Source organism: Paroedura picta, chromosome 7 (genome assembly GCF_049243985.1).
Source record: "Paroedura picta isolate Pp20150507F chromosome 7, Ppicta_v3.0, whole genome shotgun sequence".
Taxonomy (NCBI): Eukaryota; Metazoa; Chordata; class Lepidosauria; order Squamata; family Gekkonidae; genus Paroedura; species Paroedura picta.
In genome coordinates this window covers 30,770,842-30,784,026 of record NC_135375.1, presented here as the reverse complement: position 1 = coordinate 30,784,026, position 13,185 = coordinate 30,770,842, and the positions used below count along the sequence as shown (strand labels likewise).

Genomic DNA, 13,185 nt, shown 5'->3' with positions numbered 1-13,185 from the left:
GGAGAGCACCAAAGGTGAGCCGGCGGCAGAGTGGCAGGGCAGCAGCTGGGGAGGAGGACGAGGAGGAGCAGCGGACCGGTACCAACTGATCTACGGACTGGTACCGGTCCCTGGACCAGAGGTTGGGGACCACTGCTCTAAGTGATAACCTAAAATACTTAAAGACAGCAATCATGTCCCCTCTCAACCAGGGTCCCCAGGCCCTGGATCATTATTGTTGCTCTCCTCTGAATCCTCTCAATTTTGTCCATGTCTTTTTTGAGGTGTGGCTCCAGAACTGCACACAGCCTGCTCGTATTTAACTTACAGTCTCACTTTTCCAGCATGTTCAGATCTCGTTGAACTCTATCTTTATCTTCTGGGGTGTTTGCTACTCTTCCCAATTTGGTGTAATCCAATAGTTCCACTTCTTCTCCCTTTCACTCTAATCCTGCTCAGCTTCCTTCCTGCTCATCTGCTCTACTTTTGCTGACTATTGCTTTTTTCCTTCTTCACATCCTCTTACCACACAGTCCCTCCCTTCCCCGATTCCTACTTCCCAGCCCATCTCATTGCAGGGTTGTTCTCATCTCATAAGATGCTTGGGAAAGGGCTCTACACTTTTCTCCAGATTCACTACATGAGACAGTTATCTTATGTTATAGTTTGGGGTTACCATGGCAATCAAAAATACTACTTAATGAAGTCTTCTCATGATACATCTCAGCTGTCAAAAGACTCAGGTTTTTTATGCTATTAATTAACAAAAATGAGGTTTTTGTACAACTGGGAGTGGCTTTATTGTAAGGCTTTAACCCCCAATGTCTTTGCTGTGATAATCTTTTGATCTCCATGATGGAGCCATAGTTAGCAATCAGTTGTACACTTTTCCACAGTCAGGTTTGGCTGCTTTTTTTGAAGGACAGAGTCTACATATTTACACTAATGATCAAACAACAATCATAAATTACATGGCCAGTTTGCATAGCTTTCTGAGAGGGACGGCACTTAAGAAGGATCCGTCTACTACCTCCTCAGAGATTATCATTGGACACAATACCACACCAATGTCACTGGGGTAACATTGCCCCTTATCCCATTCTTATGGGTTAAAGTCTGAATATCCAAGAAATCACTATGACTTAGATTTCTCATATACTAAACTTTACAGCAAAGAACTTTTTCAGGGCTTTTAGAACTACCGTAAATATTGGGATTTTTATACTATCAGTTATTGTATAGCTGAATTCATCCACATGTATCACATTATTAAAACTACAATACACGCTATTGTAATTCAGAACATGCGCATCACTCAAAGTAGCTGGATGGCTCAGTTTTATAGAATGAACAGAAAATGTCTTACCTTTTCTAACTTTTTGGCCTCAATGTGTCGCAGCACCTGTTCCCTCCAGTCATGAGGGACTTTATTTTTTCCTGGGCCATCTAACAGAGAGTGTTCAGAATTAACTCTTGGGTTGGTTCTTTTAGAGGGACTAGTCCTCGAATAATTGAAGTCACTAACTGACATAGTTCTCTCTGGTATTTCATTTACTGAGGGGCGAGCACTCTGAGGTCGGGGTACATTCGGACCATCAACACTATAGGTTCTTGCAGAAAGTGGTCTTTGTTGTCCTCCTGACATTATGGGTGGGACTCTTCCCATCGAATGCAAATCCCTGTATGTTAAATAATCCCCTTCAGGAATCTGAGGACGTCGGGGAGGTCCAGTATCACCAGTGTTCATGGAAGCAGTGGAAGATACACTACTTTGCCGTTGAAGGGTATTTCTGGTTGCCCCTGAAAGAAGTCTATCATTTGGTGAAACAGCCCACATTTCCATGTGCCTCCCACCCATTCTTTGATGCATATTATATGCAGCATTTGCTCTAACATTGTTATGGTTAGAAAAATTCATGTTGGCAGAATATTTTGCAGAATTGCAACCTTCTATAGTATCTGATCTTGGCAAGCGTTGAGGGTGCAAACAACTTTGTTCAATGAGAGAATGCTGCTTTTGAGGCCACAAAGAGTCTTTGGCTGCCATACTGCTGCTGTATTGAATGTTATACTGGGGATTACTGGGTGGTTGTGAAGTATTTGTCCCTTGCTCTCTTATTACATTAGTACCTTCAGGATTATGATTTGAATCAAACTTGAAAACTGTTTTTGTACATATTAGATCAGATGATGATGATGAAGATCCAGGAAATACTTGCAATGGCTGGTCACAAAGAAGAGTCGCTGACTTGCTACGGACAATATTTTTTCCTTCTGGAAGTGCAGGTGCTGATTTCACTACTGGACTTGGTTGCTGTGATCCATTGTCGCTGATAATATCATAGATTTTCAGAGCGCCCATGTCCATGTTGGTTATGCTATGAGATTTCACAACTGGCCCACTTCGCTGTGGGGACAAATCTTCAGTGCTCCTTGACAGACACATTTCGGAAGAGGAATCTGTATCAAGTGTAGCACTTCTCTTCAATTCTGATTTTCCTGAAGAGTGAGATATTTCTTCAGAATGTCCATTGACATTATTTAGAGGGCACAGATTAGATTTCTTTTTATTTCCCATGTGCTCCATCTCCTCTTTAAAGTTGTTGTTTAAAAAGCCCTTAATGGATGCTACTTCCTGTGTTTTTATTCGTTCCACATTTGATTGCATTCCTTCCTCACCAGCCAACTTGCAGATATTCATGCTGATTTGCTGAACTTTGTGACTTTCATCAGTAGCACTGTTTAGTTCAACACCTTTCTCTATTAAAGCTAATCGCTCTTCAATACTTAATGCAAATTCAGTAAAATTGGTAACTTTATCTTGGGCAACCAGTTTTTCTTCTTCTGTGACATTTATTTCACCTCCATTTTGTAATAAGCTATTCGAATTTTCATCTTCTTTCCTGAAAACAAAAATGCCGTTTAATTCAAGAATATAACACTAACCTTCTAATATAACTTTTGGTAGGTGTATGCTTTTTTAAATTATTCTGCGCCATCTGATCATTATTAAAACTTCTAGAATCCAATGAAAACTCTGTCAGATAGGAAGCAGCCAAACAAATGGGAACATAGCAGTGTAAGGTTGCAATCTGCAGACTACCTGTCAGCTGGAGTGAAGAGAGTTGACAAAAATAAAATTTTCTTCTTCTCCTCAAATGCTAGAACTTGAGGATATCCATTGAAGACAGGCAGTACATTCAGGATGACAAATGGAAAGATTACTTTACAGAGAGTGATTAAAATGTAGAATTCACTGCCAGAGGATGTAATGATGGCCACAGGAATAAACAATTTTAAAAGGGGGTTAGATAGATTCATGAAAGATGTGTTCAGAGAGAGTCAGTCTCTGAATCCCAGTTCCATAAGGCAACATCGGGGCAAAGTATTTGCCTTTTATGCCTTGCTGTCCAGAGGAATGGGTTGGCCATCATGTAAGACAGGATGCTGGACCTTTAGTCTGGTCCAGCAGGGCTCTTCTGTTCTTATAACTATGCCAGCATTGTGAGGGGAGGGAAATTTTAGCCTCTCAAGTGACCAAATCAGCTGAGCATCTTCAGCTATATGTCAAGCAAAGAAGAATGCAAAAACCTTCCTTCCTGTATAATAGACGTAAACCCAATGCCATCTTAGCCAAGAACAATATCTTCCCCTTCTACTCTCATGCCAGCTGCAATTATGCTACCACTACCATGGAGGGAGGGAGTGGGAGAGACTATCCCTCCAATTCCCCCTCCCCCATTCAGAGCTACTGGGGGACAGTCAAGGTAATAATATTCTAAAGGTACTGGCTACCCTACAGCCTCATAAAGCTGGATAAGTGATGGTATTTGCTTTCATATGATGTTTGGGTTAGGTATGGGTGGTAATGGGAACATTTATGTGAAGGCTCCTGGTGCCTTCTTACTCTAATTTGGCCACAATGGGTTCTTCCAATTCAAAAATGCCCTTCTTGGGACAACAACGTCAAACCACATCAGAAGGGCACTTCAAGGTACACTGCAAGCAGAATTAGAAATATAATATGGGAACTCTATTTCAAAGTAGAGATCACAATTTCACAGTTAGTGTTCTAAAACAAATGTCAACAACTCAGCAATTACACTCAATATTCCAAATATAGTTATTGTGTAAAGTTTTCCAAACCTAATTTTGGAAGTGATGGATATGTTTCTTTCTTTCTCTGGAGAGCACAGTGATGCTTCATGGCTGCTGTCAGTATTCAGAGAAACTGAATCGGACATCCGAGAAGGAGAAGAACAATTGCTGTTGTTTTGGTTGCTGTTGTGGGTAGGTTCATCTGACAATGAATCAGCATCTCTACTGTCATCTAAAAAAAATGCAGTCCAGTTTAGCATGTACATATAGTTAGCTCCCAGAAAACAAACATTCACATTCTGTTGAATATGCGTAAGTACATTGTTTGTAAAACCTAGAATTTCAGACCTAAACAGCTCTATTTGAGTTTGCCCTGGATAAAAGAAAACTTCCCTACTACTGAAATAAATGGACTTCTTAGGAAGAGGAGGAGTCTCAAAGCGGCTTACAATCACCATCCCTTTCCTCTACTCACAGCCGACACCCTGTGAGGTAGGTGAGACTGAGAGAGCCTTGATATTACTGCTCGGTCAGAACAGCATGTCTATATGTGTGCTATAAAATGTTCAGAAAACCTGTCAGACAGTTTATGCCAGTCTTCTTTGCTGCTACCAGGGGCTACCACTTCTGGTTGATGAATGGAAGTTTAGATCAATGGTGGTCTTATTTCTGCTTACCTTTTTTGCTGCTTCCAAGGGCTACCACTTTGGGTTGATTAATGGAAGTTTCTATCAATGGCGGCCTCATTTCTGCTATCTTCATTTCTTCATCAGAGGAGAGATCTTCTGACTCCTGTTAAAAGGACAGAAAAAATATGATGCACATTTATAGATGCTAACCAAAATGAAAACTATTATCCTAGGTGACCTTTAAGTACATCTGAACATTTCACAGTGCAGTTTCCCCATTTTGTTTTTGTTTTTTAGTTCAGCACTGAGGCGGCTTCAGAAAAGCATAGCTTTAATGGAAAGCTTCAGTCAGATGGCTGTGCTTCAGAAAACAGCTATACACCAAGGACATCCCCCCCTTCTCCTCTTTGGATCAACAGCATCAGCAGAAAAGAGCAAGCAGGACCAATACAAGCCTATATCCATGTTTCTCTTTGATGTATCAACTTGTAGTTCCATTTCTAACACTTGGAATATTGTTGAATTACCTCATATACATTTTTATTTGTAGATCCTATGACAACACCAAATAGCATAATTTGTGCGAAATTACATACAACAAATCCCCTGTCCTTGAGGTACTGAAGCATCAGAAGAAAGTACATTTTAATTTCCCTCAAATTAACTACCAGCTTCTTGCCCTCAAGACTTCTTTTCCAGAATTGCTCTAATAGTGACTCAAGCAGTGTATCAATTAGGGTTGGGCGCTTTGGCGTCCAGAACGGCCATTCCCGCCCAAAGCAGCCAGCACCACAATGTGGGGAGGAGGGGAGGCATGGGCGCTGGCGTGCCGGTCGGTGCACAAGCGCAGGCGCAGAACCTCCCCTCCCACCCCGCGCTGCGGTGCTGGCTGCTTTAGGTGGGAATCAACAGACTTTATCTGAAATAATCCTACTTCTGATCTAAGCATTTCAAAAATACTTGAAATACACTGCCTCTGGTAGAATTGATGTCAGAGGGATGGGCTAAATTAAGTTCTAAGCCTTTGGCTTGAATACCCCCATCATCCTTCATTGACAGCCTCCATTTTTAAATTAATGAACCGTTCTTGTAGGTAGGTATAAATGAGGTATGAACCAGCTTCTTAAAGTACTACAAGATACTATTTGATGTTCTCTGAATTACACTCCAAAGTTACTGATACAAGCTAGTTCCAATATTATGAAGATTCATGATGCAACCCCACTAGCAGAGGTATTTAAAGTGACAGAGCTGCCCCATTACAGCTGATCATGACAGCCATGGGGGGGGGGAGACTCAGCAGCCATTAAAGGCTCCCAGGCAAAAAAGAAGCTGCCCGCCCATGCAGCACAGCTGACTGTGATAGTCACACAGGCTGTCAAAATCAGCAGTAATGGGGGAGGCTCCAGCAGTCTTTAAAGGCTCCCAGCCAAGGTTGGAAGCCTTTAAAGGGACAATCCACACTGCATTACAGCTGACTGTGACAGCCCCATGGGTGACAAAGTCAGCTGTAACATGTGGAGGGCTAACAAGCAGCCTTTCAAGGCTCCCAGCAAAGGTTAGGAGCCTTTAATGGGATCACACCCCCACACTACAGTGGATCCTGAAAGCCCCACCGCTGTCACAATCACCTTTAGGCGATCCACAGTCCTTTTCAATACTCCCCCCTAATTTAGAAGGCTGGGGGGAGTATTGAAAGGGAATGCCTAGAGCCCACTGTATTTTCTGTACAACAGGCTTAACTGGTAGTTAAATATAACTGGATATAACCTGTCAACTCTTAAGTAAAACATGATTTTTTAAGGAAGGCATTCAGAGCTGATAATACTTGGATTGTTTTAGTTTTCTGTTATTACTTTCCAGATATTGTTTTTACCTGAATTTTTAATGATTTTTAAAAAGAAATTATTCCTAAAATGTATTTTACTAAGCTATTTTAATTTTTTAGATCACATTGCACACCCCTGGCTACTACATACAGTAGTACAGTACTTACAGCTACTTAAATACATACCTCAGGCATTTCTTCGTGATTAGCAATCGGTACTGCGTTTTCTGAGATTTTAACTTGAGCATTCATCTGTGAGTTTCCAGAGCTTTTCTCAGCCTCTAGCTGGTTAGGCTTCTGTAAGCAATTTCCAAACATGATAACCTCCTCATTTTCTAATTTGTTCTTTGATGTAGTGATTTCTGATGTCTATGGTAGATTTAAAGACATTCACATTGTTAAGGAAAGCATACTGAAAGTGAGAGAACTCATCAGATTGTCTATTAGAGTAGGTTCAGCTTTAAGTATCCATGGTGAAGTCCTCCACATCAGTAAGTACACAGATAACACGAAGCTACTCTCCTCCTAAAGTTTTGGTGGTGACCCCAGAAAGACAACAGTATTTTGCCATTAGATCTTAATCCACAGTATTCCATCCACTACAGCTTTCCTCTGTCTTGTATGCCTAATTTTTCCAATCACAACAAACCGTGGCACTTGACTCTGCTAAACTATATTGCTGACTAAAAATACATTAAAATGCTAGAATACACATCTATTTGTAAACCGTGTTTAACAATCTTTTTTCATTCGTGTTTCCTACCCCACCATCAAGTTGCCCAGAGCAGCATTATAGCCTTATGCCACCTCTTCCACAGCTAAGCAGGGATTTGTACCCAATTCCCCATTTCTAAATACACTCTAACCATTATACCACTGACCCTACACATTTTAAGGTAAGTATTTGTTTAAATTACTTAAAATATTTTTATGCCATCATTCTACCTGTGGGGGTTCCCGAGGTAGCACACATTAAAATATTTAAATAGTAGGGGCGTATTCCACTTTAAAAGTGCACTGGACGCAGCATCTCCCCCCCCCCTCCCAAGCTCTCACCACAGGAGCCTGGAGGTCATGGCGGGAGCATGGCGGGGATCACAGCATTTCCCCCTCCCCGGACTCCATTGGCAGCACTAAGGCAATAAAGAGTGGCGAGGCCTCAGCAGTGATGCCAGACGCTTATACTGCTGTCACCAGAAGGGAGGAGGCAAGCAAGACGCAGCAAGCAAGACATGCTAAGCAATACTCACCAATGGCTGGGAAAGTCAAGTGCCTTGTTTGCAGAAGCCCTGCAAACCTCCACTGCCTCCTGGCTACCACACCAGGGGATGGGAAATCTGGGTGGAAGAGGCAGCTGCCTATCCCAGCCCCCACCACCAGTGAGTAGTTGAGGGAGGTCGGGATGGTATCATGGGCCTGTTTATTTAGATTATTTATTTAAGACCAATGTGCAACTGTTTATGGAAATGCACATGAAGATCCTTGGTTCATCCTTATCCATGGTTTCTCTATATATTTGTGAAACAGCATGGGGGGTAGAATGTGTCCGGCTGTGCAAGTTGGAATAAGTCCAATCAGAGTGCAGACAGCAACACTGGCTGCACCCTGATTGCCCCTGCCCCTACAGCTCCCGCCCTCCCTCCATGGACACTAGCCACATTCCTCTCAGCCATGCCAGAGACAGACACAGAGTGCCCTGCCAGACGGAACATGAGCCCTCATTCCCTCCTATCGCTCCTGCTGCCAGGGAGGCAGAGAGAGATACAGAGAAAGCTGCCCCAAGCTGCTGACCAGCCCTTGCTTCCCTAAGAAGGGGCCCTACTTACCTGCTACGGTTCGTGCTGCCACCAACAGAGAGAGACAGAAATAGAGCCGCCCCTGCTGCGACAGAGTGAGAGAGAGACAGAGAGAGCTGCCCCAAACTGCACACCAGATCTGCTTCCCTCCTAAGAATGAGCCCTAATTACCTGATATGCTTCCTGCTGCGAGGCATACGGAGAGACATGAAGCGAGAGGGAGAGAGAAACGGAGAGAGGTCTGCACCTCCAGGTGTCCCCTGGGTCCTAGTGCCCATTGCATTCCTCGTTGCAATGGACTTTCTTGCTAGTATTATAATATTTCACAATATCATACAATGGAAAGTTTTTCAAAACTTGTGAAAATATATTAGTCTAACCTTTACACCTACATCCTTTACTAAAACTTGCTGATTTTCTTGCTTTGCATCTTTATGAGCATCTTCTGGGTTTTCTTCATCTTTCAATCTATGTACTATTGTCTGAACTGTTTTGACCATATTCTTCAGCTCATCAGGGTAAGGTGTTGGATATCTCTTCAAATTGCCCTCCTGAGTAAAAAAAAAAAAAAAACTCCATAAAGTTAAATACTGCTACTAATTTTGAGCATCAGTGTGATAGATACAACCAGGGGAGCAAAGGAACATTCCATTACATTCCTGAATGGGCTCCTGACATTGAACCACTACAAAGCAACAAAACTCCCTTTACTACATTTCTACCTCGTCCTTTCTCTAAGGAACAATGTGAGCTTACACCAGGTTCCCAAGGTTATCTTTTCATCCAAGCACTAGCCAGGTCAAGACCTTCTACACATTAGTTATTTCACACCAGGAACTCATAAACCATTTTATGCTCTATTAACTTTGGGTAAAATACTGTGCATGCAGGTTTTTGAAGTTAAAGCTGTGATTCTCAAGAATTTTACAATGGATATGAAGGGCATTGTAGAAGGGGGTGGAAAAAAGGCACTGAGGCCAAAGATTACTGACAGTAAATGATCCTACCAAAGCAGATGTTACATTTGAAACTTCTGAAGTAAACCATGGTAACATAAAGCTATTACATACCCTGGGTGGTGCCTCCCTTTCATCTTTGTCTTCATCACATTCAAAAGCCACCTGAGCCCGCTGTTTCCTTTGTTCTTCCCAAAGTGAAGGATTGAAACTTTCATTATCTGATATGAACATAACTAAAAAGAAAAAAAAAGAAAAGTTCATTACCATGCAAACAAAAGTACTTTACACAATGATTAATGTTTCTTATTAACTACTTTTCTTTTGAATATATTGTATACATTATGAATGGAAACAGGGAAGTTGCCAATTTAAACAACACAGTTTGATGAACTGGAAGCTCACATTTTCATAGGTAAAATCCATAAGCTGGCACACAGGCAATCACTTGTCAACTGGAACTATGCCAATTCTTCTTTGATAAGCTCAAATTCCCTATTCTATTAAGAAGAACACTATATATCACAATTAGCAGTTGTTTGGCTCCTGTTTAAATCATCAAGTCCAAGGATATGGATTTCCTTAGCCTTTTTATTTTCAACTTCTCTGGTTTGAAAAAAAGAACGGACTGAGTTGTTACTATGCAGCTTTTAAGACTCATGGGCTTTCATCTACCCATTGTGCTGAGACCATATTTGTTCTGTCGGACCCGGAAGCTGATCTGTGAAATTGCCAGTATTATCCCTCAGCACTCCCAGTTACAAAATCATGGGCATTTAAAGGTTGCAATATCCATCCTATTCTGACCTAACCACAGTGATGCATGCCACACACGAGTGTAATATGCTTTACGTAAGGCTGCTCTTGAAAGCACTCCAGAAACTATAGGCAGTTCAGAACACAGTGGCAAGAGTGCTGACAGATTCTCCTTGGAGTGATTATATCTATCCTTTCTAGAAATAGCTGCATGGGCTGCCTATTGAGTCCTAGGTCATTTACTAGGGGTGAGAAAAAACAAAAACCAGTATTCTGCATATTTAGATATATTGAACCTGAAAAATATCGGTATTTTCCAATATTCCTAAATCCCAATTCTGATATGGTATTCGGATTCAGGAATGTTGGATTTTTTCAGCTCCATTATTGCCTACAGTTAATAGTCCCCAGCATAGACTATAGAGGAGAATCAAACTGGGGATGCCTAGGGTTCTGGGGGGCTGGGCTTTATTTGGTTAGGTAGAGGCAGCAAATTTATAGCATAGCTGCTGGTATCTGTCCCCAAACCTTCCCCATCATGTTTCAAAAAGATTGGACTAATTCTATGAACCCTCAAAGAAGATGCCTCCATCCTCCATAGTTTCCAATAGAAGAAAGGTATTTAAACTTTAAAGGAAATAACAATCCCTTTAAAATTTAAATGCATTTTGCAAGCTATGGTGGCACAAGCATGAACTCTGAAGACATTTAAACTGATAGAAATCTGGAATCTTTTCTGGATTTTTCAAGCCAGTCATTTTGGATATCCAGGTAAATAGGGGGGAAATCTGGCTGAATTAATACCCACAAAATACCAATAAGCTATATTTTGGGTATTTTTTTCAGTTTAGATTATCCAAATGCATACCCATAGTGATTACCTTTAATGTCCTGAACAGCCTGGGACTCTCATAATTGGCAGATTGCTTCTTCAACATGCCTTCCCCCCAAATTTGCACTCTTCAACTCACAAGCTCCTTGTGGTACTCAACCTTCCTAATGCCACAACTCCTTAATACAGTTCTTCATGTTGTGGTGACCCCCAACAATAAAATTATGCAAAGTGTTCTTTAATTTCTACAGAAATTAAACCAATCTGATCAATGGCATGATCCGTTGTTCATGATTGTATATAAATTGGTTATAAATAAATAATTGTATATACATTGTATATAAATTCATGAGTGGCAACAGTGTTGGCACCCCACCGGCAAAGCTGCTCGCCCTCCTGCAACCCCTGTGAAAGGGTCATTCAACCCCCAAAGGGATCCCGACCCCCAGGTTGAGAACCACTGAGCTAGCAGAATTTTTGATGACAAAGTTCTTACCATCTTCAGATCTTGGTTGTTGAGGAAACATGTAATTAGTAAGTACCGTTTTCTGTGTTTCTGGGTCTGCTTCTTTTTGAAGGGGAATGAGAGGTTTAGACTGAGAATACAAAAGAGGTACATTGTGTTAAGAATGCACATACTGGTCATACACGGTTCAACCAGTAAAGGTCGATGCTCAAGCACTCTTGCTCCCTTCCTTCTTCCTATTGTGCCAAGATCACAAATCAAAGAACATCAGGAAGTCTACAGTCTCAGGAGCCTACCAAAGTAGGGGGAAAGAGCACATGAGCTCGTGGTCTTACTACCTTGTTCTTTTCATGAACAATCTGTGATATCTGAATACGCCTAACACACAATCTGATACGCTTCCTGGCCATAAAATCCTAGCTATAAAATCCAAGACAGAAAAAAAAGTGTATTCTAAAAATCTCCCTGGGCAACAATGGACAATGTACTCCTTTAAATAAAACACAGTGGATATTTTTGAAATAAGAGGGATCCTTCACTAGCTATTAAAGTAACAGATTATTATTGATCATTCTTATTCTTACTGAGATTCTTACCCAAACTTTGTGAAAGCATGTAAAATATTTATAAGGCCAGAATAGCCAAAAATATGCACATACGAGTACAATGGCAGAACTGGAAAGAACAGCATGTACAGGCAGCACCTCAAGATTTTGTTACTTTTAGCATGTTTTACTACTACACTCATATGCCATTATTCAAATTCAGAGATAGCTTGTCTTTTTAGAATGTGAACTGCAATTACACAAAATAATCCCTGTCAATTCATATGATCCCCTACCACATTTGTATTATTTCCTCTGGATCCTGAATTTGGCAACTCCTACTCTATCCAAGTGTAAAAGCAAAATAAGTTACTATTTGATCTATAAAGGTTAGGGATAAATATAGAATACAGAAAATATAGAAAAATAGAAAGTTTATTAATAGCTCAAAAATGTTTAAAAACCATAAAAGTATCTCATATGTATTGGGCACTCATAAAACATGGCAGGGTGTACACCACAAATGAAAAGCGTTGCGATCACAGCAATCTTCATCAGAGGTCAATATACACACTGGTATAGAACATTTTTTTTTCAATTTACAAGAGGGGACAAAGAACTTATTTAATCTGATATGGCTGGTTCTGGTCCTGCAAAGAATCCTCAGCCAACAAATATTTCCTACTCCTCCCTAGGGCACTGGAATAGCCTGCTGTGTACTTCTCTGCAAGAAGGCCCCACATGAGAGCCTATTTAATCTATACCTACATTCTCTTCCTGCAATGTATACTTACTGCCTTTATTATTAATGCTAGGGCTTAAAGAAAGAACACTTTTTAAACTACATGTCAAACAAGCAGGCCACATATACCAATAAGATCACAGATTCTAGACAGTCCTAAACAAGTTTAGCTGCATACTAGTATCAAACAAATTTGAGGCAGTGGGAAAAGCTGTGCAAATTTTTGTGAGAAATAACCAATGTAGAAACAATTGTTATATTCAAGCTTAATTTTTATAAGATGATTTTTCTAGTCTTATTGCTAAAGTCTCACTGCTAATTTTTAGAAGCTTGGTTTAAAGAAAGTAAAATTCAGAAAATCCAATTGTATTTAAGTAATGCCCACCTGATTGTCCGATAACCACATAGCAGTCAACTGTTGCAGCTTTGTAAAGCTATAAGGCAAATATTTCAATCTGTGAATAAAGAAATAAATATAAGAATGTGTCAAGACGAATGCCTCAAGAACACATCAGAGACATCATCTATACCTTTTGGCAATGTGAATAAAACTTGATA

The 13,185-nt window shown here is 40.7% G+C and overlaps 1 protein-coding gene across 3 annotated transcripts in view; it reads right to left on the bottom strand.

The window, feature by feature from the left end:
- Positions 1–13,185, bottom strand: part of ERBIN (erbb2 interacting protein) — a 92,305-nt gene that overhangs the window by 21,793 nt on the left and 57,327 nt on the right. For 2 of the 3 annotated variants that reach the window (XM_077347267.1, XM_077347269.1), the window contains exons 14-21: positions 13,013–13,082; positions 11,371–11,470; positions 9,401–9,522; positions 8,711–8,881; positions 6,721–6,903; positions 4,755–4,869; positions 4,126–4,309; positions 1,346–2,882 (exon numbers count right to left, since the gene is read on the bottom strand). In XM_077347267.1, coding sequence (XP_077203382.1) covers positions 1,346–2,882; positions 4,126–4,309; positions 4,755–4,869; positions 6,721–6,903; positions 8,711–8,881; positions 9,401–9,522; positions 11,371–11,470; positions 13,013–13,082 — 2,482 coding nt within the window. The remainder of the gene's footprint in view (positions 1–1,345; positions 2,883–4,125; positions 4,310–4,754; positions 4,870–6,720; positions 6,904–8,710; positions 8,882–9,400; positions 9,523–11,370; positions 11,471–13,012; positions 13,083–13,185) is intronic. The other variant, XM_077347268.1, reaches the window with a different exon arrangement.